This window comes from Schistocerca serialis, chromosome 1 (genome assembly GCF_023864345.2).
Source record: "Schistocerca serialis cubense isolate TAMUIC-IGC-003099 chromosome 1, iqSchSeri2.2, whole genome shotgun sequence".
NCBI classification, from domain to species: domain Eukaryota; kingdom Metazoa; phylum Arthropoda; class Insecta; order Orthoptera; family Acrididae; genus Schistocerca; species Schistocerca serialis.
Window position 1 is genome coordinate 263,467,445 of NC_064638.1, and position 27,414 is coordinate 263,494,858.

General features: G+C 41.1%; 1 protein-coding gene across 1 annotated transcript in view; it reads left to right on the forward strand.

The window, feature by feature from the left end:
* Positions 1 to 27,414, forward strand: part of LOC126467493 (exocyst complex component 5) — a 112,920-nt gene that overhangs the window by 64,372 nt on the left and 21,134 nt on the right. The window contains exons 10-14 of the mRNA XM_050096466.1: positions 6,245 to 6,340; positions 8,319 to 8,478; positions 10,200 to 10,432; positions 22,054 to 22,140; positions 22,236 to 22,341. Of these exons, the coding sequence (XP_049952423.1) occupies positions 6,245 to 6,340; positions 8,319 to 8,478; positions 10,200 to 10,432; positions 22,054 to 22,140; positions 22,236 to 22,341 (682 nt within the window). The remainder of the gene's footprint in view (positions 1 to 6,244; positions 6,341 to 8,318; positions 8,479 to 10,199; positions 10,433 to 22,053; positions 22,141 to 22,235; positions 22,342 to 27,414) is intronic.

Sequence of the window (27,414 nt, forward strand, 5' to 3'; positions counted from 1 at the left end):
CACATGCCCAATTAATGGAACTGACATTCCGCACTGCGATCCATAGAATTCCAGCCTTGTTTCTTCTGATGATGACATCCTTTCTTATCTCAAATTATTCTCGGTAGGTGACAGACCTGTTCATCCATTAACACTACCACACAACATCATCATCATTGCATGAGGTGGGTCTTGAGCATAAGGATTATAAAAGGGATCGTGTTATTAGCATTAGAGTGAATAAAGAAACAGTGTGGAGGGACTAAGTAGTGAGCACATAAGACTGATGTTACAATATCCATCTTCAGCATAGTGAAGTTGCCTCACTACATAAGAAATGGGTATATTGATATGACAGTGGTGCTGGTATTTCAAATGCCACCTTCTGTTTTGAGCAATAGTGACTTTAATGCATAACTGATTGATGTAAAAGTTAAACAGTATGAGGGAGATGTAGGTAATTAATTATTCTTTCTGCATGTCTCCTTTCTAAGCAATGCTCTTTTTATTTGGTGAATAGTGATCTGTCCTCATATACATAATACATCAAAGCTGATATTAATACTAGAATGGGAAACTAAACTGTTTTCTACTCTAAAACTGATGTTAGAGATCAGTTTGGAATAAAATGGATCAGAACCTAATAATAGTAATCTTTATTTCTCCATAATAACTTTACAGTCTTGGACATCCTTGTTTTTTGAACATTCGCATCAATAATATCATACCATAAATATAATGAACATATACAAAAATAATTAATGGAAAATCTCATATAAAGATGTGAAACAAATACTAACAATGAGAGAGAGGGGCTGGCCAGTACTTACCTCAGCTCAGTACAGCCGATAGATACACAAAAAACAGAACCGAAAATTTACTTTCCCTCTGATAACCATGCCTCCATCCTTGCTACCCTCCCTGTTTTCCTTTCCCTGTTGCTTCATAACCTGGGTTGTGAGTAACTGAATCCACTTTCCCTTCTTCCCTTTCTTTCCCCTCTCTCCTCCCTGATGAAGGAACATTTGTTCCAAAAGCTAGGAACGTAAATTTTCGGTTCTGTTTTTTGTGTATCTATCGGCTGTACTGAGCTGAGGTAAGTACTGGCCAGCCCCTCTATCTCTTTGTTAGTATATACAAAAATAGGACAATATACTATTGTATAAATATTAATCACCACTAATAAACTGCAATATACAAGAACAGTACCAAGGGTAATGGAGACCAGAACTTTTTGAGCTTTATAAACATTTTTTAACTAACAACTGTTTTGACTTGTCCTTAAAAAGTTCTCAGCAGAGTTCTTTTTATATTATTTAGCAACCTGTTATAGAATTTTCTTTCAGGAACAAGTGGGCTGTGGTCTGCAACACTTTTATTACTGGGTATCCTGCTATAATCACACCAGGTTCATGTTTTACAATTATGAATGTCTTCATCCGTTTTGCTGACGTCGTCATTCACATTTACAGAACTAATTGTCTTAAGGACATTCAAAGAGTACACACTCAGTAAATTATACTTGATGAAGTAATCCCTAGAAGACTGGAAGTTCCTTGTATTACCAATTACTCTAAATGGTCTCCTCTAAAGCCTGAATATCATATCCATATGGACTGCAAGTGCACCACCCTAAATTTCAGTTGAACAGTGCGAATGGACTGGAAAGTGTGTGGTCCAGCTCTCCTAGTGAAATGACTGGAGCTTGTTGACAGTTTGTCACTTGTGACCTCGCATTGTTGTGAAGGATAACCACATAGTCCACAACAAGAATTCCTCAGTGCGTCTTCCTGATAGCAGCCTGCAGATGTAACAGTGTGGAACAGTAACTGTTGGCATTGATGGTTGCACTTAATGACATGAAATCCAGCAGTAGCTGTCCGTGGCAGTCAGATTGTTAACATAACTTTCCCAACAGACCCATAGGGGGCTCGCCACTTTTGGTGGGTTCGTGCTTGGCTACCATGGGACCGCAGCCTTTGCAGCATATTAACCCTTCCATGCTGCATGTGTATCCTCTTGCTATTCTTTTTCCCGCCCCCTTGGGAAACATGTCTGGGATGTTCTTGGAAATGTGTCTGCATATTCAGTAGCCAATATCAGAACACTCTCTCCACTGTTTTTCATTCCTTTTCTCTTTCCTTGTTCCCCTTCTCCTATCCTTTCTCCGTTTTGGCATTTGAGGTTCTTCTTTTTCTTCTTCCTCCCTGTGCACTCCTGAAGGCCAGCCCATGTGTGTGACACGTAACAGGTGACTGGGTAACGCGTAATTGCCAATCCCAGTTTTACAGGTAGGATTCGCATGTACCCCCTAGTACAAGCCAGGCCCAGGGATGGGTGACTACCTGAACTGCTACCTTCCCAAATTGCCGATTGGTACCTCTGTCAGGTGTTTGGGAGGTGTGACCAATCACATAAGGAAGATGTGCCCTCTTCTGAGGGGAGTTTCCCAGTTGGAAGGGGCATGCCATCGGAGATGCTGGAAATCATGGGGGATTTTCTCGCAATGAGCCAGTCATCATCATCTCATTCAACGTCTACAAAATGTAAACAGAACAAGGCTAATGATTCAAAGACCCTGCCAGCTGCACCATGATTCCTCATGGTTTCAGGCACTGAAATTCTTTGCTATGGTAAATCTGTTTATTATTCAGAAAGGTGGTGATGCCATTGCTGGCCATGTGTAATCCTGCTCTCGTTTACAAAATGGCACTGTGCTTTTGGAAACTAATTCTGATTCTCAAGCACAACTACTACTTGTGGCTTCGCTCCTTCATGGCTAACCTGTTCATGTCAAGGCCCATCGAACACTGAATTCTTCCTATGGTGTTATTTACACTAGGCTTCTAGATGATCTGATCGAGGCAGAAATCCAGACATACCTCTCTGATCGGGGGGTCATTGCAGTCCACAGGGTGATGAAAAAGGTAGATACATCCTTAGTGTCCACACAGACTCTTTTCTGCTTTCGTAGAGTGGTGCTTCCATCAAAGATTGAAGCAGGTTATAAAATTATCACAGTCTGACTGTACATTCCGAACCTGATGCGCTGCTACCAGTGTCATCGTAACAACCATACTCAAATGTCCTGTCAACACTCGGCAAAATGTGTATCTCCACCTCTGTAGATGACTGCTTTGAGCTCTCGCATTTATTGCCGGTGTGCTTTGACCCCCCTTCCCCCTGAATACAGCATTTTATCTCATAGGGGTGTTAGGCTGCTCATTCGGGATAATGTCTATAGTTGACCCATCTCCCTGGTTTCAAGTTGTTGCAGTCTGCATTTTCTTTCTCACTTGACCTTTTCCCTTTGTACCATTTATATTCCTCCATCATTTGCTCTCACCAGGGTTGACTTCCTCCAGATTACTGGGCGACCCCCTCACCCCTTTCTGGTGCTCAGTGACTTTAATTTTGCACCATCCCCTTTGGAGTTCTCCCAGAACCTGCCAGAGAGGTGCCCTCTTGGCTGATCTTCTCAGTCACATTACCTCATCTGCCTTAACATGGGAGCACCCTCATTCCTTTCGGACTCCACTCACACCTATTCCCTTTGAGTGTGGCATCGTCATTGGCACTGACGTTTTTTGGTATCAGCTTCCAGAATACTGCTCAGTATTCACAGCAGAGCTCTTCGCCCTATATCAGGCCACACGGTATATACAGTGACACAGGCTTTTCAACTGCATCATCTGCTGCCACTCTCTTAGTGCCCCTCAGAGCCTCAATATGCTGTATACTCTCCATCCCTTAATGCAACAGGTCCATGAAAGCTTCTACTTGCTCACTCTTGATGGAGCCACTGTGATGTTTATGTGGGTTCCTGGTCACCATGGTGGAATGAGAGGGTCAAGGAGGCAGTAAAAGAAAAGAAGAAAGGCTGGTATGAATAGAACAGAGACCAAATAGCTGAAAGTAAAAGGAAAATACCAGGATAGTAAAAATAAGTGCAAGAAAATGGTAGCAAAAGAAAAGAGGAAAAGCTTGAGAGAAATTCACCCGAGAGTTGGACAAACATGTTACTAGTGGCAAGAGGATGATGATATATGGAATTACAAAGAGTATGAGGAAGGAAAAAACATACACAAAGTTAGCGAATGGGGAAAGCAGAGCTATTAATGCAACCAGAGGAGATAAGGAAAAGATGGAAAGAGACTTTGATAAATTACTAAATGTGAAGAACGGCAATGGAAAGGGAATAGAAGTACGCCAGGGGGCAGGGGTCTGGAAGAACTCTTGGAAGTATTCTGCCCACCTGTCAAGTATTTTATTACTCTCCTCTACCAAATCCCCTTCTTTGTTCCTACACATATTTGTTCTGGCTTGGAACCCGGTCTTTCCTTCTTTAATCTTTTGGTACATTTCATGACTATGCTTCTCTTCTCCTAGCTGTTCAATTTCTTCCAGTTTTTTCTTTTCTAGTGCTCTTTTCTTCTTTCTGCGGACCCTCTTCGCTATACGGCACTTTTCATTATATTCATTCAGATTTGCTCAAGTTCTTCTCTACATTAATTTCATTCGTGCTATATTACGTTCCTCAGTTCTTCTCATATATTCTTCGTCAAACCAATCTTCCTTTCTTTGAGCCCACTCATGTCCTAAAACCTCTCCAGCTACCTTGAAGATTGCAGTCTTACATCATTTCCACATTACTTGTATATGTTCATTTGATGTGTCGGTATCATTCTTGATCCTCTTCTATTTTCTTCTGATATGCCCCCTGTATTTCTTCTAACTTCAGTTTCTTAATGTGAAACCTCTTTTGTTTGTGGCTTTTTTGTTTACTCAATAGTGAGATCCTTTGTCTATATTTAATTCTCACTAGATGGTGGTCTGAATTGCAGTCAGCTCCATGTTGGCTCCTAACATCCATTATGTCCGATCCGTGTCTCCGATCATACAATATATGGTCTATGTGATTTCTGGTTTGTCCATCTGGTAAAATCCATGTTTCTTTGTGTATTTTTTGCATGGGAAACATGTACTGCTGACAGTCATGTTTTTGTTTATAGCAAAATCTACAGCCCTAAGTCCATTGTAGTTTTCTATTTCATGGAGGCTTTGTCTTCCTATGGTTGGCTGAAAGGCCTCTTCTTTTCCTATTTTTGCATTCAGGTCTCCTATTAATATCTTGAAATCATGTTTGGGGGCCTGATCATACAGTTAGTCTACCTTGCTATAAAACTCGTCCCTCTGTTGTTCATCTGACTCCTCTGTGGGTGCAGGTACATTTATTATTGTAATGTTGAAAAATGTTCCCCTTAATCTTAATATGGACATCCGTTCATTGATTGGTTGGAAGCACATCACCGCATGTTTCAGTTCTTTAGCGACCACAAAGCCTGTTCCAAAGGTATTCATCTTCCCGCCACTATAAAAGATAGTGAAATTTCCTGCGTCCATTATGTCACTCCCCTTCCACCTAATTTCCTGGAGAGCCAATGTGTTTATACTGTACTTGTGTACTTGCATTAGCAGCTGACGTAGGGCTCCAGTTTGGTATAGGCTTCGCACATTTCATGTTCCTATGTGCATATCTCTTATCCTTTTTTTTGTTTGCTGAGATCGTCATGGAAATATCTGCACGGCTTATTCCTTTGCTAGCATTCGCAACAATTGATGTTTTACAGGTGGAGATTGTTAATCTTCTGCCCAACCGTTTGGGGGGTTGCCCCTTACAGCTCACAGGTTAGCTGGCTCCATGTTCAGGGTAGCATCGTTAGCCTTTGTAGATCCCTCTACTTACTGCAAGGCAGCAGGTGATTTGTATCGGGTTTACTCCCTTAGGGAGACTGGCTTCACCATGCCTCTAGAGCCCTCCTTGCCCTATGTTGTAGGAAGTTAAGAATGATGAGGGAAAGGGATAGGCTTAGGATAGGATCGGACAGGGGACAGGAGATAGGTCATTGTGGGACACTTCGTCTGGCTCCTCCCCATTGGCCTGTCTGGCATGGGTGGCCCTGCTGGTAGCTACGCTACCACCAGGAAAGCCCCCCGTATCCAGAGCGTGCAAACCACCTCGCCCGCACGGACAGTGCTATGTTAAGACAGTGTCCCCTGAGGAGGGTTTATAGAGAGACAGTGTGACTAAAGTGTATTTGTTGTTTTCAGAATAATTATGTATACAGAATGTGACTAAAATTTGGACCAAGGGACTAAAATATTCAAAAATGTTCTCTTTAATATTTTAATTAGAATGTAACAAGAAAGGAACAATGATTTTTAAACACTTCTTAGTGATTTACTTGTGTTTATCTATCTGCAGTGTTGAGGTAAAGTTTCTGAAGGAGAAATGTGCCCTGATACTGCAAAAATATTATGAAAGCAAGAATCATCAGAAGAAGCAGATCCAGACTGGCGGGTAAGTAATACAGTAAAAACGGTTGTCAAAGTGCAGTCACATCTAATTACAAAGTTACACAGAAATTTCAGCCTCATTCCAGTGAGGATGTTTGCCAGATTTGAAAATAATGTAGCATACCTAAATATGAAAGGTGAAAATAAATATCATTTAATATGTTCCGGTGCAGGTACTTCTCTTCTCTTGCAGAGGAAAGAAAAGTAAAGTAGTAAAATAATAGTGCCATGATGTGGATATTGAAAAATATTTGTGCGCTTTAGTAACCAAAAACTAATTATGTCTGTGCAGTTAATTGGTATAATTCCTTCATCCTTAGTGTGAGGACATGGAGGACTCAGTGAAGGAAGATAGATATATCATGCTCCCTCAAAACCAAAACATTGGGAGAAAAGAAATAATCTACATCTATTTTCTGTTTTACCTGTAATCTCATGTAGCAGCAAATGTTTTAAAGTATTCCACAGAATTTTGGGGAGGATCTTGTAAAGTAGTTGCTCAAATTAAAAAAGTGGCAAATTATCAAATGACTTTTACATTGGTACAAATATAAAATACCTTACAACCTTTAAATATGTCTGCTTGTGTCTGTATATGTGTGGATGGATGTGTGTGTGTGTGTGTGTGTGCGCGCGCGAGTGTATACCCGTCCTTTTTTCCCCCTAAGGTAAGTCTTTCCGCTCCCGGGATTGGAATGACTCCTTACCCTCTCCCTTAAAACCCACATGCTTTCGTCTTTCCCTCTCCTTCCCTCTTTCCTGATGAGGCAACAGTTTGTTGCGAAAGCTTGAATTTTGTGCGTATGTTTGTGTTTGTTTGTGTGTCTGTCGACCTGCCAGCACTTTCATTTGGTAAGTCACATCATCTTTGTTTTTATATATATATATATATAATCTCCAAGAATCAGATACTACATATTCTCCAAATCTGTCAAAATGATTGAAAAGGTAAATGTTCAATCAAGTAAAGCATATACAAGTCTTCATGTCTTTCCCAGTGTTTATTATGAAAGAAAATGAACAGGTTGTCATGTCAGAGATGCATGTTATTTGAGCAACTCATACTGTTGTTGACATATTGTGCTCATCTGACGGAATGATCCAGCTGTTCACCCAAGTACCTTTCCTTTAAGTTACACGTATGTTTCTTTTTCAATTCAGTGATCATTACATTATTTTAACTGTTTCATGTTTTAAAGTTAGACATGGAAAACATTTCACATCTGCTACTAGAATCTGCACAAACCAATCACAGTTTTTCTGTGTAACCAAAAACTTGCTGTTAATATGGTTTCATCTTGCTTGTTTGTGTGGTTTTCTTTTTTTTTAAAAAAAAAAAAAAAATAATGGGTACAGGAAATTTCATATTTTGCTGCTTCAAGGTCTTGTATTCCAAAGTTGCATACTTTGAATCCACTGCATTTTGAAATCATTCATTTCATGAACGTGCCGTAATCTGCTCTGCGCTTTTTATGTCAGACAGTAACCATATTTATTTTTATAGTCTGCATAAGTGATGCTACAATTGAAGAGGCTGTAGAGCAATAAGACTTTCATTGAGATACGTCATCATCACTTTGGACAGTTGAAATTATTTATTCATAAAATCCACTTGTACAGTTTTGGCCATTTAGCCATTTACTAGTCAAACCAACAACAACATTATGTTTCAGCATGCCGTAAATTATTTATTTATAAAATTTGTTATTGCAGTTTTGGCCATTTTGACATACGCTAAAGCATAAAATTTTCACATTACATTTAAAAATGCTTAAAAGACCAAAACTGCAATAACAGATTTTGTAAATAATTAATTCCAACAGTCTTAGGTGACACGTTCTTTCAAACATTTTTTATGACCCTCCAACCAGCAATGTAAATTGCTTTTTCACATATCATAATTATCAGGCACTCACTGATCTATGCATACTAGCGAGCAAATAATCCTCCCAGTACAATAAAATTTTACGCCTTTTTTTCAGTTTTCAGGATCTACGACGTGATTTGCAAGCTGTTATTGGCACCCGTGCCAATTTAAATATTGCACAAGTAGAGAATTATGGTGGGGAAACATTTCTTTCTGAGGAAGTTGCTATAGCTTTATTACAAGAGAGTAAAAGAGCTTTTCAGCGCTGTGAAATGGTAAGTCTCTGAAAAAATAATTATGGAACTGAAATTCTCTTGAAGAGAGACCAACAGTTGTTTGTTTCAGCAATAACTAAAACATGTTATCTTTATAGTCATTAAAATATTTTCTAGTGCTAAGGTTATTATTAAATAACAGAGCTCCAACATTATCTTTGTTTCCTTACTCCCCCTCCCCACCCCAACCCCCTCAAAAAAAGGGAAAAAAAGCTGCTCCACATTCCTGTCAGTAAAAACACCACATTCATATATACAAATAGAAAGGCAGAGAGGAATGTAGATCGTAAAAAGAAATCTAGAGGAGGGGAAACAGTGTAAGACAATAGTAAAACAGAGGGAGGAGAAATTAGTAGAAATCAGGAACAAGTGAATGACAAAAATGTCTGGTTGTGGATAATCACATTCTGACGTATCTCAGCATCTATCCCAGATGCACTCCCAAAAGATGAGAATAGTCTATCCATGGTAAAACTTCAAGAAACATATAAATGACATGTTTAACAATTTCTGTTATCCAAAATAATTACTACCAGTAAAAGTAAAAAGAAAGCTATGAAAAAAGTGAAGCTACTCACTTTTTGTTGGAGCTTTTACTTGACATGATATGTCCTTGTCTTAAATACTGGCAGTTGACTGCAAATTTTAATAAATATAATATAATGTACATAAATTGGTGACTAAATCTGATGTAATTTGTCCAAACAACTGAACCTGACATGAGTAATAACTGTTAAATATGAAACAATACCAGTCTAGGGTGATTTAAAGTGGAGCAACCACATAAATCTGTGTATGGGAAAGGCGAATACCAGACTGAAATTTAGCAGATTAATCCTAAGGCCTCGTACTTCTTACATGCTTACAAACCAATCATTTAGCCAATTGTTGATTATTGTTACCTTCACATTGTTGAATTAATGAAATAAGATACAAAGAAGAGCCATGTGATTCATCTTGAAGTTTTTTGTCAGTGTGAGAGTGTAACAGAAATTCAATAAACTTAACTGGAGACATTAAAGGAAAGGATAGTGCATCACAGAGTGCTTTATTTTGTAGGAGCCTACATTCGAATTAATTAAGTAAAATATTACTTCCAATGACAATATTATAATAGAACTATTATTTATAAATGAAATAATAAGATGATAAAATTGTTATGGTGCACTATGTACCTGTGTTGTACACAGTGCGGTACTGTGGTTTTCATTTTAAACATTTAAATTTACTTGAAAGCCAGTTTTGATCAAATTCTTAAGCCAGCATTTAAGATATAAAACTCATTCATAATATAATAATTTTTATTGTGTTTGATAATGGTTACTATTATTATTATTATTATTATTATTATTATTATTATTATTATTATTATTATTATTATTCCAAGTGGCTCAACAACCTGGTGTAAGTCTTTCAATTGGATGCCATTTCGGCAACTCGCATATCACTAACTACCCTGGTAATCACATTATGAAAAGAGGTCCTACAGTTTAACATGGAATCCAAACCATGTGTTGTTCCTGGTGAAACTTCTCTTCATTGAGAGGTGAAGGTTAGGTTAAAAGATGACTGAAATTTACTGTGGTCTTGTCAGGAACTGGTACCATGGCCTCTCACATTCCTGGCACAAACTTCACCACTAGACCGCCAGGCTAGATGTTTTGCTGATTGTTTTTTGTGATAAATATTGGTAATAACTTATCAGAGTTTTCTTGTTAAAGCTCTCAAGACAGTCTGATCTGCCTGGCAACACAGTCCATGTATTGGAAATTCTGCTTCATTACCTGATGGAAGAATACCTGGACTATGCTCTGGAACTTGGACTTCAAGGAATACCTGTGGCTGAGACAAAAACACAACCACAGATATATTTCTTTGATGTGGTAAGGCAGTGTAATGCCATCGTTCACTTACTGGAGAAGCAGTTTGTTGACAGTGTGGTACCGCTTGTTGTGTAAGTTATCACAAGGTCTTCTTTGTAAAGACTTGACCAAGTCATCCTTTGGTAAAATTGAGTGTGTTAGTTGTGTAACAATTAATGTCGGTGTCATCCTAAAAAAACTAGAGTAGTTTGTACTTTCTATTTTTAACAAACAAGTGATATAACTGATTCAGAATGTAATCAGTACTGAAAACTTCTATCCACTAAAAGTTATAGTGTAATTATTCTTGTGGCAGTATCAAGCATTGGCATTGATTTTTCATTATTTTACTCCAGAGCTTGTATCAAATCAGATAAAGTGCCAAAAAATTAAATGTTATGGGTAGGTTATAGTTCTGATATAGAACAAAAAGTCTTTTATATGCCTTACAACACAACCTCTGCAGCTTAACTATTGTCTGTAACTTCTAAGGAATATATTTATGTACAAAAATCTGAGATTTTATCTATTGTCTGTAACTTCTAAGGAATATATTTACTTACAAAAATCTGAGATTTTATGTAAAGTCTGTCAAGAAAGCAAAAAGACACAATTTTTCTGGCACCCCCATTCACTGCAGTGCACCCACTCACAAGTGTTATTGGTGGCATGTATCTCAGTTTCAAAATGATTCCATGACCAGCTGCCTCTGAGCTCATTTGGTCAAGAAGTAGCATTCCATCGAACAATGATGTGCCATCTAATTTCGTATATAATTCAGCAGAGAAACAACTGAGACATCCACAATATTGGCTGCCTTCAGGCATGAATGCTTCTCAAAATTATGTCCTGGGATGCTACAAGATGTTGAGGTAATGTTAGGAGGTGGTGGAGCATGTCTGACTCAAAAGCAACAGCTCTGCTCATTTAAGTTCTCTAGCAGCAAGGGATGGCCTATTATGAGACTGTATGTGACCTTCAGCAGAGCTTCTTGCATGGAAAAAACTTAATAGACTGAAAGAAAGGATTAGCTGGATCCATTCATATGCCTAGTCGCACCTGCCTACGAGCCATCAAGGATCTTGTGAAGAACAAATGGCAACATTGCTCCAAGTCCTGTGGAGTCCAAAGTTGTCCCTTGCTACCATTTTGTCCTGTGGGCAACACGGGAGCCTTTCATGACTGCTGAAAAAGGCCTTTATTTCTAGAAGTCAAGGATTCATTATATGAGGTCTGTTCCAGCATTCATATCAAGTTTGAAATTTGACTGACAAAGTGTCCAAAAGTCCTACTATGAAGAAGTTGGTAAACATGATGGATACTATTGTGCTATTGAAAATAGATGTAATGGATAAGGCCAAAAAAACTATGGTATTCATGTTTGTAATGAAAGACATGCTTACATTTGATCCTCACAAACACTTCCTAGTGTCAGAAAGGTAGTTTCCACATAGAAGTTAACTTTTAGAACAGACTTCTTGAATACTCAAATAAATTATTGGGATAATAACATTTGAAGAATATCTGTTGACATGGCTTACAATTTTTTGTTTGTTTTTACAGCTGAGCTATCATTTTCTATTTCACACTATTTCAACAACTTCAGTAGCTGTCTTTGTCAGTTGTCAAGCACTTTTATTGCTTGCTGTTTGACTTCCAATCAGATTGTAAATGGTACGTGCTGTATGCTGTCCTAGTTACTGTTTCTTGGCAGTAATAAGCAATTACACAGTATAACAGCAGTTCAGATCCAACAGAAATGTTATACTGTGCATGAGTTTGTTGGGTATCCAAACAGCGAACAATGCACTAGGCATCTGATAAAAATAACTAGGGAAATTGTTAAACTATTGTGAAAGAGGAAATGACAACTTTGCTGGAGACCTAAAAGTTTGTGAATTATCAGTTATAATGAGGAAGCCTGAAGGAGCACCTATGTTGATTTACTTACGGTGTCACTGTGTGTACTATATCGATGGATATTTAAATGTATGAAGTCAAACAATGGAAACTACAGGTTTTGAATATCAACAGTATTAGGAAAAGGATAGACTGCTGTTCACTGTAAAGATGACACGTTGAGTTGCAGACAGGAACAGTGAAAAGACTGTGGATGTGTGCCTCTTTTCGCCTCTCTGCAACTCAGTGTGTCTTGTTTATAGTGAATAGCAATTTACCCTTTTCCGAATACTGTTAATTTATAAAATGTATATATATGCACTCCTCAGTCACCTCTGTTGCAGCTATGAGACTGTAGATTGTAGTGGGTATATTTCTAATTTAGTACTGTAATTTAAATTTTTATAATGCTTCAAGATATTTTTGTGCAAGTTGCAGCGTAGGGTCTTGCACTATCCTGCTCGAACATGCACTTTGGTAACCTAGTTGTGACAGTATGACCGCAGTACAGCCCTTCTTCAGTAGTTACCAAATCATTCTGGTTGGCATATCTAATAGCTCCCCATCTCACAATTCCAGAAGTTGGAGAGGAATGCATCTTGAGAATAGCTGCTTCCTGTGACCTTTCACCAGGTTGTCTACCATAAAGTAGGTGTTGATCTGAACATCAATAATAGATGAGAAATTCGTTGCTGAATACCACAGAATGCCATTCCGTGTCCCAGCTGACTCTATCTCTACACCACACAATTCTACTGTGTGTGATATGGTGTTAGTGGTAAGTGACACATGGATTCAGCCCACTTCCATTAATCTGTTCCCAACAGTTATTGGCAACATTGCCTGTAACCTCTTACTGGATTTCAGCTATTGCCATGTGTCTGTTCATCAGAACCAGTCAAACAATTTCATGATTTTTTTGTGGTGTGGTTCTTCTAGGAAGACCTGTCCCCATTCTTCTTGCCACTCTTTTGTTGTGAGCCCCTCACCTCCCCATTCATTCTGCAGTTGTTTCAATACTGCCACTTATCTCTGTTGGCACGATGCTCCCACATCCCTCATGTTAATGATTTGGTCTTTCTCAGAGTCCAAAAGATGCCAGTAAGCTAGATGAACACGTCCTTTGGACATGCTGTGTTGCAATCTCCACCTGCAAAGTTGCAGTAATGTTAGACACACCTGACAGCTGTCACCTTCATCTGTAGGACTGTCTTATTTGTGTGGAAAATGAGCTCACCTAATGCTGAAATTTTACTGAACATATCCCAAAGTTTTACTGAACATATCCCAAAGGCATGGAAATACTGGAGTATCAGTTTGGTAGCTGTTAACAGCTAAGAGTCGTGTAGTATACGCTATCAGATCTTTATGGATCATAGTGTTTCGAAGATTATCATGCCACAAGTTCGTGTTGCACATCCAGCTGTGTCCTGTTTGAATTTAATGTGTTTTTGGGCCACAATGTACAGCTTTTCCTATCAGATGATGGTTGCTAAAACTGAAACTGGTTGAGAATAAAGGTGTATAGCTGATGGCTCAAAATGCGTTTCATCAAATACTGACAGCCATAAATAATTACCTGCAAAAAGTTCTAAGAGTGTCATTCTTTCCAGAGTTCAGTCCTTTTGGGAAAGGATGCAAAGTGTATCCTACCTTTGGTTGTCATCCATGGCATCCTTGCAACACAGCAGTACATCTGTTTTGTTTCTCATCCTGGGATTACATTTCAGCAAGATAACGCCTTCTTGCAGGTGGAGGGAGTTTCTACCGCTTGTCTTCATGCTTTCCAAACCCTATCTTTACCAACAAGGTTGCTGGATCTCTCCCCAGTTGAGAACATTTGGAGCATTATGGGCAGGACCCTCCAACCAGCTAAGGATTTTTACAGCCTATTGCACCAGTTGGACAGAATCTGCCACAATGTCCCTCACGACTGTCAATGCCAAGCTGAATAACTGCTTGCATAAGAGCCAGAGGCAGACCAATGCGTTACAGCCTTGCTCAGTTTCAGAAGCTCTTCCTGTTGAACAGATCATCCAGTTCTGCTGAAACTGTGATCATTTGTTTGTCTGTTCATATACATTACCCCCCGGCGGGTCCGGGGGTTAGAATAGGCACGAGATATTCCTGCCTGTCGTAAGAGGCGACTAAAAGGAGTCTCACATGTTTTGGCCTTCACATGATAGTCTCCTGTAGGGTTTGACCTCCATTCTTCCAAATTTTTCTGAAGAAAGAAGCAGTTGGGCTAGGGCGCCTTACATGGTGCATCGTGTCCATCATGCATTGAGATCTTTGGCCCACTTTAATGTCGTGGTTTTGCAGTTCCGCTCCTTCTCCATCTCTTGGGTAAGGTCATCTTCCTGGGTGTGTTTTCCTCCATCCACTGTGTAGCATTGTTTTCTGTGCTGACGATAATCATGGACTTCTTTGGCCCTCATATCCAGCGTGGTACCCAGTCCATTGTGGTTGGACTGCCATGTACCCTGTTGGTTGTAGCCCCCTGACTACACAGGGATCACTCTGCTGGTGCCTGCACTGTTAACTCCTCATGTATGCCAGGGAATAGATGCCCATCACCCTGGGGCATCGGGACTCCTGGCAATGGCCATCCTGCTGTGGCTGGGTGATGCCCATGGGGAGGGCCCCTGGTTGGAGTGGATGGCATCGGTGTAGATGACCCGCCATGAAGTGTACCACGTCATCATTTGCTGGTGGTCAAACACCAGCAGTCTCTAAGTGTTCCAGATCTCAGTTCAATGCAAGGAAGTATGACCGTAAATCATTCCCCTCCCTGCTCATACCATGGGAGAAGTGCCAGGCTATGGATGGTAGCAAATCTTACTTGCCCTGATACCTAGTGTGTACAAGAGCTGATGGGGAATCCTTCATGCTGATGAAGGCTCAGTTTTTTGTAGAGCATTTAGAGGACATATTTGGTGAGGTGGAGGGATTGTCCAAAATGCGGTCAGGGTCAGTCTTAATAAAAACACATCCTCTGCCCAGTCATGGGCATTACTCACTTGTGACAAGCTGTGGGGATGTTTCTGTTACCATCACACCCATAACAGATTAAATATGGTCCAGAGTACTATGCTCCCCAGGGACTTTCTTTTGCAGTCAGACTATGAGCTGCATGACAATTTAGAGTGGCGATGTGTTCACTTCATCCAGCGCATTCACCGGGGTCTGAGGGATAATCAGGTTGCCACCGATGCCTTTATCTTGGCCTTCAAGGGTGACAAATTACCCAAGAAGGTCAACATGATGGTCTACCGCTGTGATGTCAAGCCATATATCCCTCCCCTGATGCAGTGCTTTAAGTGCTGGAAGTTTGGCCATATGTCTTCCCGCTGTACTTCCAGTGTCACCCTTCAAGATTGTGGATGTCTTTCGCATCGTAATACTCTATGTGGACCGCCTCCCATCTGTGTGATCTGCACAGAGCATCATTCCCCTTGCTCACCAGACTGCAGGATTTTACAGAAAGAAAGGAAAATAATGCAGTACAAGACCCTGGACTGACTGACCTACACTGAGGCTAAGAGGAAATCTGAATGTTTACATCCTGTGCGTATGACATCCTCTTACGCTGCTGCAACAACAGTTCTAGCCCCATCAGTTGACTCTCAGAGCCATAAGACTACACGTGTCATCTTGATGGTGGGGGGCACTTTCCTACCTGTTGCTCCCACGCCACCTACCTTGAGAGTACTAACTCCCAATCACCGGGACATCAGTCCCCACTTCACAGCCAAAGAAATGTAAGTCTCCTTTGGCTCCTCTCACTAGGAAGGGGTCCTTTGAGTCACTCCCTACCCAGGTTCCTGCCAGTGGCAGAGCGGATACCCACCAGTGGCAACTAAAGGAGCGGTGAGAGAAACCCAAAAAGAAGACAACCCCCAAGACCCCAGACATTGCGGTGGCACCAGTACCATCACTACCTACAAGCTCTGCATCTGAGGATGAGGTGGAGATTCTGGCGTCCCCTGAGGACTTAGATCTCGCTGGACCCTCAGACACAATGGATGTTGATCAAATAGCTACTCAATCAGTGGCAGCAGGTGACTCCGCAGGGTAAACTGCCTCCCCAAGTGCTTCATTCCTTCGTAGCCTCATGATAACGTTATCCTCCAGTGGAATTGCTATGGTTTTTTCCACCACCTGGCTGAGCTACAGCAATTGTTAAGCTTTACACGTTTTCTACATTGCCCACCAGGAAACTTGGCTCCCGGCAATGCGGACCCCTGACCTCCTTGGCTATAGAGGATATTACAAGAACTGTAGCGACTATAAAAGAGTGTCAGGAGGAGTTTGCATTTATGTCCTCCTCTTGAAGCTGCATTTGTCAGGATACAGACGATGCAGAAAATAACTGTCTGCAATGTATATCTCCCTCCACATGGTGCAGTACTTCTGAACATACTGGCTGCACTGATTTACCAACTCTCTAAATCTTTCCTACTTTTGGAAGATTTTAGCACCCATAACCCAATGGGGTGGCACCGTGCTTACTGGCCGAGGTATAGATGTCAAAAAGTTACCGTCTCAGCTCGACTTCTGCCTCGTAAAGACTGGGGCCCCCACACATTTCAGCGTGGCTCATGGTAGTTACTCGGCCATTGATTTATCACTTTGCAGCTCAGGACTTCTCCCATCTGTCCACTGGAGAGCCCATGAGGACTTGTGTGGTAGTGACCACTTCCTGTCATTCCCGCCCCGGCGTCGTGCCTGTGGCTGCCTACCCTGATGGGCTTTAAACAAGGCAGGCTGGGAAGCCTTCACATCTGCTGTCAGATTGAATCTCACCCACGTGGTGTCATTGATGTGGTGGTTGAGCAGGTCACTACAATGATCATTTCTGCAGCATAAAACGCGATCCCTTGTTCCTTATGGTGCCCTTCCCGGTAAAAGACAGTACCTTGGTGGTCGCCAGAAATTGCTGAGGCCATTAAAGTGTGTAGCGGGCTCTACAGCGACATAAGGGGCACCCTTCCCTGGAGCATGTAATAGCTTCTAAATGGCTCCGTGCCCATGTTTGCCAGCTTATAAAAGGACAGAAACAGGAGTGTTGGGTGAGGTATGTCTCAACCATTGGGTGCCATACATCACCTTCCCAAGTCTGAAAGAAGATCAGATGTGTTTTTGGGTACCAGACCCCAACAGGTGTCCCTGGCATTAACATCAGTGGCTTGTTATCTATTGATACAAACACCATTGCCGAGCACTCTGCTGAGCACTACGCTCGAGCCTCTGCATCAGAGAATTAATCCCCAGTCTTCGCACCCTCAAATGGTGGATGAAAAGAAAAGTTCACTACACGCCACAGTGAACCCTGTAACACACCACTTACAGAGTGGGAGCTCCTCAGCACCCTTGCACATTTCCTCGACACAGCTCCTGGGCTGGATCGGATTCACAGTAAAATGATCTAACATCAAACTTCCTGGCAGATTAAAACTGTGTGCCCGACCGAGACTCGAACTCGGGACCTTTGCCTTTCGCGGGCAAGTGCTCTACCAACTGAGCTACCGAAGCACGACTCACGCCCGGTACTCACAGCTTTACTTCTGCCAGTACCTCGTCTCCTACCTTCCAAACTTTACAGAAGCTCTCCTGCGAACCATCTAACATCTCTCGCCAACTACAAGCGATATCTCCTTGTCATCTTCAACCGGATCTGGTGCGATGCCATCTTTCCATCGCAGTGGCAGGAGAGCACCATCATTCCAGTGTTCAAACCTGGTAAAAAGCTGCTTGATGTGAACAGCTATCGGCCCATCAGCCTCACCACCATTCTTCGTAAGCTGCTGGAACGTATGGTGTGTCAGCAGTTCGGTTGGGTCCTGGAGTCACATGGCGTACTGGGTCCTTGCCAGGGCAGTTTCTACCAGGGTCGCTCTACGACTGATAATCTTGTGTCCCTAGAGTCTGCCATCCAAACAGCCTTTTCCAGATGCCAACACCTGGTTGCCGTCTTCTTTGATTTTCAACACTCCTACGACATGACCTGGCGACATAATATCCTTGCCACATTTATGAATGGGGTCACCAGGGTCTGCTTCCAATTTTTATCCAAAATTTCCTGTCGCTCCGTACTTTCTGTGTCCAAGTTAGTGCTTCCCATGTTCCCCCCATACTCAGGAGAATGGGGTCCCACAGGGCTCTGTATTGAGTGTATCTCTATTTTTAATGGCCATTAACTGTCTAGCAGTAGCTGTGGGGCCGTCTGTCTCACCTTCTCTGTATGCAGACGACTTCTGCATTTCTTACTGCTCCTCTAATACTGGTGTTGCTGAGTAGCACCTACAGGGAGCCATCCACAAGGTGCAGTCATGGACTCTGGCCCAAGGCTTCCAGTTGTCAGCCGCAAAGTTGTGTGTCATGCACTTCTGTTGGAATCGTACTGTTCATCCGAAACCAGAACTTTACTTTAATGATGAGCCACTCACTGTAGTGGAGACAAATCGATTCTTAGAACTGGTTTTCAATGCCCATTTGACTTGGCTTCCTCACCATTGTCAGCTTAAGCGGAAGTGCTGGCAGCACCTCAATGCCCTCTACTGCCTGAGCAACACCAACTGGGATGCAGGTTACTCTACACTGCTGCAGCTCTACAGAGCACTTGTTCAATCCCACCTTGACTATGGGAGTGTGGTTTATGGTTCAGCGGCGCCCTCAGCATTGTGTTTACTCTACCTAGTGCACCACTGTGCCATTTGACTAGCGACGGGTGCTTTTAGGACGAGTTCGGTGAGCGGCGTCCTGGTGGAAGCCGGAGTCCCTCCATTGAAGGTTGGGCATGCACAACTGTTCACCAGTTATGTTGCATACATTCATAGTTCTCCTAAGCATCCGAATTACCGTCTCCTTTTCCCACCCATGGCGGTTCATCTCCCTCATCGGCGGCACAGTTCAGGGCTTACGATCACAGTTCGTACCCGATCCCTCCTGTGTGAAACTGGAGTCCTTTCCTTTACCACCTCCTCTCCAGGTCCATCTGCGTGCACCTCCATGGCGTACACCTAGGCCGCAGCTTCGTATGGACCTTCCACATGGCCCTAACGACTCAGTTCCTCCCGCTGCTCTCCGCTGTCACTTTGTCACTTCCTCTTGATTCTTGCAGTGTCCCAGGGGTCTGAAGTGGTTTACACCAATGACTCGCTGGATGATAGTCATGTTGGCTTCACCTATGTTCACAGAGGGCATGTTGAACGGCAATTCTTAACAGATGGCTGCAGTGTTTTCACTGCAGAGCTGGTGGCCCTATTTCATGCTCATGAGAATATCCGCTCATGCCCTGGCGAATCGTTTCTTCTCTGTACTGACTCCTTGAGCAGTCCCCAAGCTATCGACCAGTGCTACCCTCGCTGCCCTTGGTAGCGACCATCCAGGAGTCCATCTATGCCCTGGAACGGTCCAGGCGTTCCGTGGTGTTTGTCTGAAACCCGGGATACGTCGGAATCCCAGGCAACGAATTTGCTGACAGGTTGGCGAAACAGTCTATGTGGAAACCGCTTCTAGAGATGGGCATCTCTGAACCTGATCTGTGTTCTGTATTACGCCGCAAGGTTTTTCGGCTTTGGGAGATGGAATGGCATAACAGTACGCACTACGAACTGCATGTCATTAAGGAGACTAAGAATGTCTGGAAGCCTTCCAAGCCTCTCGCAGGGACTCCGTTGTTTTCTGCCGGCTCTGCATTGGCCATACATGGCTAACATATGGCTACATCCTCCCTCACGAGGACCCACCTCGATGTCGCTGTGGCTCCCCTAAGACTGTAGTCCACATCTTGCTGAACTGCCCACTTATAGCCGCTCTGCGGCAGACTTTTAACCTTCCCAGCACCCTACCTTCGGTGTTGGGCAACAATAGCTCAAGAGCAGATTTAGTTTTACATTTTATTCGTGAAGGGGGTTTTTATCATACCATTTAAGGGTGGGCGTTTGGCCTTCTCTCTGGGGCCTCCACCCTACCTTCATTTTAACTCTGTCATCCTTCTTTTACATTTGTGTGTCTTGGTGTTCCTCTTGTCCCTTCATGTATTCATCTCACCTTATCTTTTAGGGTGGACATTTTAGTGTGCTGTGGAGTGGCTGGCTCATTCTCTTTTATTCTTGCGATCAGCCAGCCCAGACCTTCTGCTCTATGGTTTTAATACCTTCTTCTACTTTTGATTGTGGTGTACGTTTTCCCTGTTTTTTGTTTGTTTGTGCCATTCGTTTTCTTTTTAGGTGTGGTTCCGCATTGCTTTTCCCCCCTTTTACCTTCCCAAACGTACTTTGGGTGTTGTCTTACCTTGAGCCTTGTTTAAGTCAGAAAAAAGGAACTGATGACCCTGTAGTTTGGTCCATTTATACCCCAAACCAACCAACCACCCCTGTACATCACATCTATAGATTTCCATCCCATTCGGATAATTTCCTTGTGCTGCTTTCTCTCTCTCTCTCTCTCTCTCTCTCTCTCTCTCTCAAGGTGATGGTTGTTGCCCATCTGTGTATTCTTCCTGATTTTCATTTCTGTACAATCATCATTTCATTTTGTGTGATTCCATGGTGGAGTGAAAGACTTTCTGTTAGATTTCACTTCAGAGTCTTGTGTGTCTCTAACCAAACCCAGTTATCGAACCTGGGAAGCAGAAGCTACAGTTGCACGTGGAATCTGAACCACACAGCCTTCCTGGTGACTCCCACCATGGCCGAAGGATGAGAGTAAAGGCAGACTTAAAATTTCTGTGGTCTGACTGGTATTCAATCCCACAACCCCTCGGTTTCCAGGCATGTAATTTACCGCTACACCAGCAGGTGTGATTCTCTACTATGGAACTGAAGCACTAAATGTTTATAGGGTAATTAGTATCAGTAATGAAAATCATTATTGAAGAAAGATGAACAGCTAGGAAATTAATCTTTGGAGATTAATGTTTAGTGTGAACTTGATATGTAGGGAATCATGTGTGTCTTCATGTCAGTTGGTTGACCCATATTCTGCTGGCTGGTACAGTATGACTTTTAGTGAAGCACTGTCTCTTCCTTAGAGTCTGAATGTTTCTGCTGCCGGTTCATTAATACAAAAGAGAAAGATACGGAGTCAAATGCAGACAACTGAATTAATAAAATTAAATCACTTGTAACGGAGATACTAAGTAATACATGAACATACACATAGGAACTGAAGCATTGCAGCGCAGCTTTTATTTGTATCCTTAAGAGTGTTCCTCTCCCTTTCCCTCTACTACAGAAAATTTCTTGACAGCTATGTGGTGTTTAACAGCATGTTTTATGAGATTCTTGTGAAGTGGTTGTGTTGAACATATAATGCAGTATGTTCTTACAGATTTGTAAATAGTCTAGTTAGTTGTGTGGTTTTCATCTCATGAATAGATTTCACATCTTCATTGCTGGTAATTTGTCATGCGCACTGTAAACCTCTTGTAGCAAAAATCTCCACGTTTTGGAGATTTTAAACTGTCTAAGATTTCTAAGAACCAGTGTCGTTCACAGAAGAAATATGCGATGTGAAAACCTGAACTACACGTAATATAATCATACTAATGTTAAATGAATATAATTGTTTTTTCTTCTTCTTTGTATTCACAGTTTCTGGATAAAATCTAAAGCATCTAGCTCTTCATCTGGATGGAAATTTCTCATTTGTTTCAGTTCCAAAGTTTACATAGATTTCCTCATTCCCTGGAGTTTCGCATTTTAAATGTGGAATAGGAATCTGATAGCTCTATGTATGTCAGTTTTCTCACATAATCTCCTGTAAAATGTACTGAATTAACAGAACTATTGAGTTTTATTTCCTCTAGGTCTACCCCTAAACATGGTGAATGTTTGCAGAAAAAGAAGTATATTTTGGAACAAACAGAACTGAAACTGGAAACGGGTTTAGACAGGTTTGTAAATGCTTTATGCACATGATTATTTACATGCTGCAGTGTTTTAAGTGATCATCAGTTGTTTATTCATATTTCCTTTTTATCTTTGAAAGATCAATTAATGCAATTGTTGGTGGAGTAAAATTGTACCTCCAGAATGAACAGAAGAAAACAGATTTCAAACCAGAAACAGATGACTTAGATACACTGGCATCTCCTGTGAGTATTAATTATTACTTTTACATAAATGTATGATTAAATGGTTGCTATATCTATATATTACACCTGGCAAGGTGTGGCTTGCAAACCTTTTCCCTCCAGCTAGACTTGTACAATGATGACACAGCCCTGCCACTGCCCCTCTGACCAATTGCAGGGATGATTGTCAGTTGTCAGGGATGATCAGTTGTCATGCATTGTATACTTCCTATATGTGAACATCTCAAGACTTAAACTATTAAACTTTGATTTTCATTTAATTGTGTGTGTCAAACTATTGTGTATATTAATGAAATATTTAAATACATAGCATAGTTTTATGTAATTTGGTCGTGACAAGTCCCTCAGTATCAGTATAAGTTCGCATTGTAGCAAAGCAAAGTTAATCTTCCAATGGCTCATTGCTCACAGCACTAAGCTGAGGAAATTTAATATAATTTCACGAATGCATGTTGCTCTAAAAAAATGACTTTATTTTAACAGTGAAGTTAGCATTTTTTGAGTAATGATCTTGTAGCATCTCTTTCAGTTCTAGATAGCATGAATGGATCATTTTGTAAATTGCATGCTTTTTCTTGAAGATCACTTTTGACACTTCCAAGACTAATTTTCATTGCATTATTAAAGAAACTGGCATCTGGTTTTAGAGATTTCAAATCTTTAAAATGGCTGTGAACCTATTGGAGACTTCATCAATAATGGAAGCGAGTCTTGGAAAGTCTAATTTCTTGCATTCTTATTTCAGTTCATAGTAATGTGGTAAATAAGAACCATTTTCATCATTTTGTTGCAATTTAAACAGTATTAAGTTTATACTGGAATCTATTAACATCCATTAACGTATCAGAAATGGAGCATTCCTGTCCTTGCAAACATAAATTCAAATTGGTCAAGTGGTCTGTAAAATCTGTGTTGTTGTGGTCTTCAGTCCAGAGACTGGTGTGATGCAGCTCTCCATGCTACTCTATCCTGTGCAAGCCTCTTCATCCCCGAATAACTACTGCAATACTTCTGAATCTGCTTAGTGTATTCATCTCTTGGTCTCCCTCTAGTATTTTTACCCTCCACGCTTCCTCCTCCAGTACTAAATTAGTGACCGCTTGATGCCTCAGAATGTGTCCTACCAATCGATCCATTCTTCTAGTCAAGTTGTGCCACAAATTCCTCTTCTCCCCAATTCTTTTCAGTACCTCCTCATTAGTTACGTGATCTACCCATCTAATCTTCAGCATTCTTCTGTAGCACCATATTTCGAAAGCTTCTATTCTCTTCTTGTCTAAACTAGTTATTGTCCATGTTTGACATACATATATGGCTACATTCCTTACAAATACTTTCAGAAAATACTTCCCGATAAATCTATATTATGTTAACAAATTTCTCTTCTTCAGAAACACTTTACTTGCCACAGCCAGTCTACATTTTATATCCTCCCTACCTTGACAGTTATCAGTTATTTTGCTTCTCAAATAGCAAAACTCATTTACTACTTTGTGTTTCATTTCCTAATCTAATTCCCTCAGCATCACCTCATTTGATCTGACTTCATTCCATTATGCTCATTTTGCTTTTGTTGATATTCATCTTATATCCCTCTTTGAAGCACTGTCCATTCTGTTCAGCTGCTCCTCCAGGTCCTTTGCTGTCTCTGACAGAATTACAACGTCTTCGGCAAACCTCAAAGTTTTTATTTCTTTTCCATGGATTTTAATTCTTACTCCACCTTTTTCTTTTTGTTTCCTTTACTGCTTGCTCAATATACAGATTGAATAACATTGGAGATAGGCTACAACCCTGTCTCACTCCCTTCTCAACCACTGCTTCCCTTTTGAGCTCCTCGACTCTTATGACAGCCATCTAGTTTTTGTACAAATTGTAAATAGCCTTTCGCTCCCTGTATTTTACCCCTACCACCTTCAGAATTTGAAAGAGAGTATTCCAGTAAACACTGTCAAAAGCTTTCTCTAAGGCTACGAATGCTAGAAAAGTAGGTTTGCCTTTCCTGAACCTATCTTCTAAGATAAGTCGTAGAGTCAGTTTTGCCTTGTGTGTTCCAACATTTCTACAGAATCCAAACTGATCTTCCCTGAGGTTGACTTCTATCAGTTTTTCCATACGCCTTTAAAGAATTTGTGTTAGTATTTTGCAACCATGACTTATTAAACTCATAGTTCCCGGTAATTTTCACACCTGACAACAACTGCTTTCTTTGGGATTGGAATTATTATATTATTCTTGAAGTCTGAGGATGTTTCACCTCTCTCGCACATCTTGCTCATCAGATGGTAGAGTTTTATCAGGGCTGGCTCTCCTAGGGCTATCAGTAGCTCTAATGTAATGTTGTCTACTCCCAAGGCCTTGTCTCGACTTAGGTCTTTCAGTGCTCTGTCAAATTCTTCACGCAGTATCATATCTCCCATCTCTGTCCTCTTGCATTTCCATAATATTGCCCTCAAGTACATCGCCCTTGTATAGACCCTCTATGTATTCCTCCCACCTTTCCGCTTTTCCTTCTTTGCTTGGAACTGGTTTTCCATCTGAGCTCTTGATATTCATAGAAGTGGTTCTTTTTTCTCCAAAAGGTGTATCTAATTTTCCTATAGGCAGTATCTATCTTACTCATACTGATTTATGCCTCTACATACTTCCGTCTGTCTTTTAGCCATCCCTGCTTAGCCATTTTGCACTTCCTGTCGATCTCGTTTTTGAGACATTTGTGTTCCTTTCCACTTGCTTCATTTTTATATTTTCTACTTTCATCAATTAATTTCAATATATCTTCTGTTTCCTAAGAATTTCTACTAGCCCTCATCTGTTTACTTACTTGAACCTTTGCTGCCTTCACTATTTTACTTCTCAAAGCTACCCATCCTTCTTCTACTGCATCACTTTCCACTGTTCATGTCTGTTGTTCCCTATTTCTCTCTCTCTCTGAAACTCTCTACAGCCTCTGGTTCTTTCAGAGTATCCAAGTCCCATCTCCTTAAATTCTGTGAGAAATGCTAATTCTGAAAAAAGAGCCCAAAGTTTATTTTCAACTTCTGTAAAATACATTTTTAGTTCCTTTAACAAAATAAATTAAAAACATAAGTAGCTAAATGTTTTTGTGCTGTCAGGCAATGAATTTCAGAATGAAGAAGTGTACCTCCATACTCTATATCAACATTTTTCAAAAATTGTTAAATTTTCATTGAGACAGTGATAGAGTTCCACATACTATATTCATAATTTTTCTTACATCTGTCATAGCAGACAGAATTCTGACACTTTCCTACACAATGTTTCATAAGAGATAAAGCCATTTATTCCATTTTCTTAATTGGCAAGCAAAGTCATTTTCCCTACCAAACATAGCAGATGCAGATTCAGTATAAATTGCTGACCTTTTTTGAAAACCATCGGTTTTGTCAACACACTTTTTAACAGCATTAAAAATATCCAAATTTCTTGTTCTGAACAAAGGAATTAAAGCAAGTAAATCTTCATATAGTGTATGCAAACAAGTGAACAGTAAGATCTCAGCAGAGACAGTTACAGAAATCCAAGAGCAGTGCGGACATTGCTGATATTGAATTGGAGGGAGCAGCAATCCCTGGAGGGGGGAGGGGGGGGGGGGGATGGCTTATAAGCCACACTTTGCCGAGCCTGCTATATATGGTTCCATATATATGTATGAATACCCTTGAGAAGCAGCAATTCTCTTATGTGTCATTAAGGAAAGGAGACACAATGAAGTAATAATGAGAAAAAGCATGAAAAAATTAATAAACTCAAATAAAGATATCTGACAACGGAAATCAGAACACAGTGCAACTGGCTGTAGGGTGCGTTAGCGTGACACCTGTTTGTTTCATTAGAGACAAAATATTGGCTCATATTGGAAAAAATATGCTGAAGGAAATTAACTGTCACTTTTTTGAGAGAACCGTCTCATCACACACCATGTTATTTACAGAAATCACTGAAAAGTTAAGTCACGGTAACTAGATTGGGTCTGAACACTACTCCCTTTGTCTAACAACCAAATGTAGTGTAAAGAGGCTATAGCCAGAGGGCAGAGTCTTTGAGTTTTCAGTAGGCATACAAAAAAGAATGAAAGCTTTGCTAATGTTCAGACAAATTCTTTAATGAGCTAGAGTACATGTACATGTGTGTGCTCCCCCCCCCCCCCCCCCCCCTCCACACACACACACACACACACACACTTCTGTGCAGCTACATTGGGGCTGATGAACACAGACTGTAGCTGAGCATGTGGGCTGGGACAAGAGGTTGTGATGTGTGGGATGGGTAGAGGGAGGAAGAGGTGGGAAGTAGGTGGAGGGGTTGAGGAAGGATAGCTGAGAATGGAGGAGAAGTGCCATGTGTGTAGTTCAGAATAGCTGGTATTCAAGGGAAGGATCCAGATGGCACAGGCTGTGAAGCAGCCATTTAACTCTACCATGTTGTGCTCAGTAGCAGCATGTTCCATCAATGGATAGTCAGCTCTGCCCTTAGCCACAATTTGATGGTGGCCGTTCATTCTGGTGGAGAGTTAGTTAGTTGTCATGCCCATATAAAATGTTATGTAGAAATTTCAGCAGATCTGGTATATGGCACGATTGCTTTCACATTTGCCCCGCCTCTGATGGAATAGGATCAGCTTTTGAAGGCCTAGAGTAGGATGTACCGGGTGGGTGAATTGGGCAACACTCTTACTCCTCCACTTACAAGCTCTGCCATTGTGATATCATCCTAGAAGTCCAGCATAATCTCCAATCCTGGCATTATATTTTCAGCATCTGTTATTTGGTGAGTAGTCTCCCTTATTCCCAAATTAGTTACATTTTGCCTGAAATTTCCTATCACATGAAGAGTACAGATTTTCATGTTCATGGGAGTTACAAGGGAATAATGTCTATTTTTCCACAAGAGCGGAAGAGTAGGTAGCAGAAACCTGTTCTAAAGAAAAATTGATCGAGCATAAAGACTTTTAGAGACCGGAAATATCTTCTGTAGGAATTAAAAGACATTAAATAATACAAAATATGAGTCTCGGTAAAGAAACAGTCTCCAGGATCACAGAGTAATACA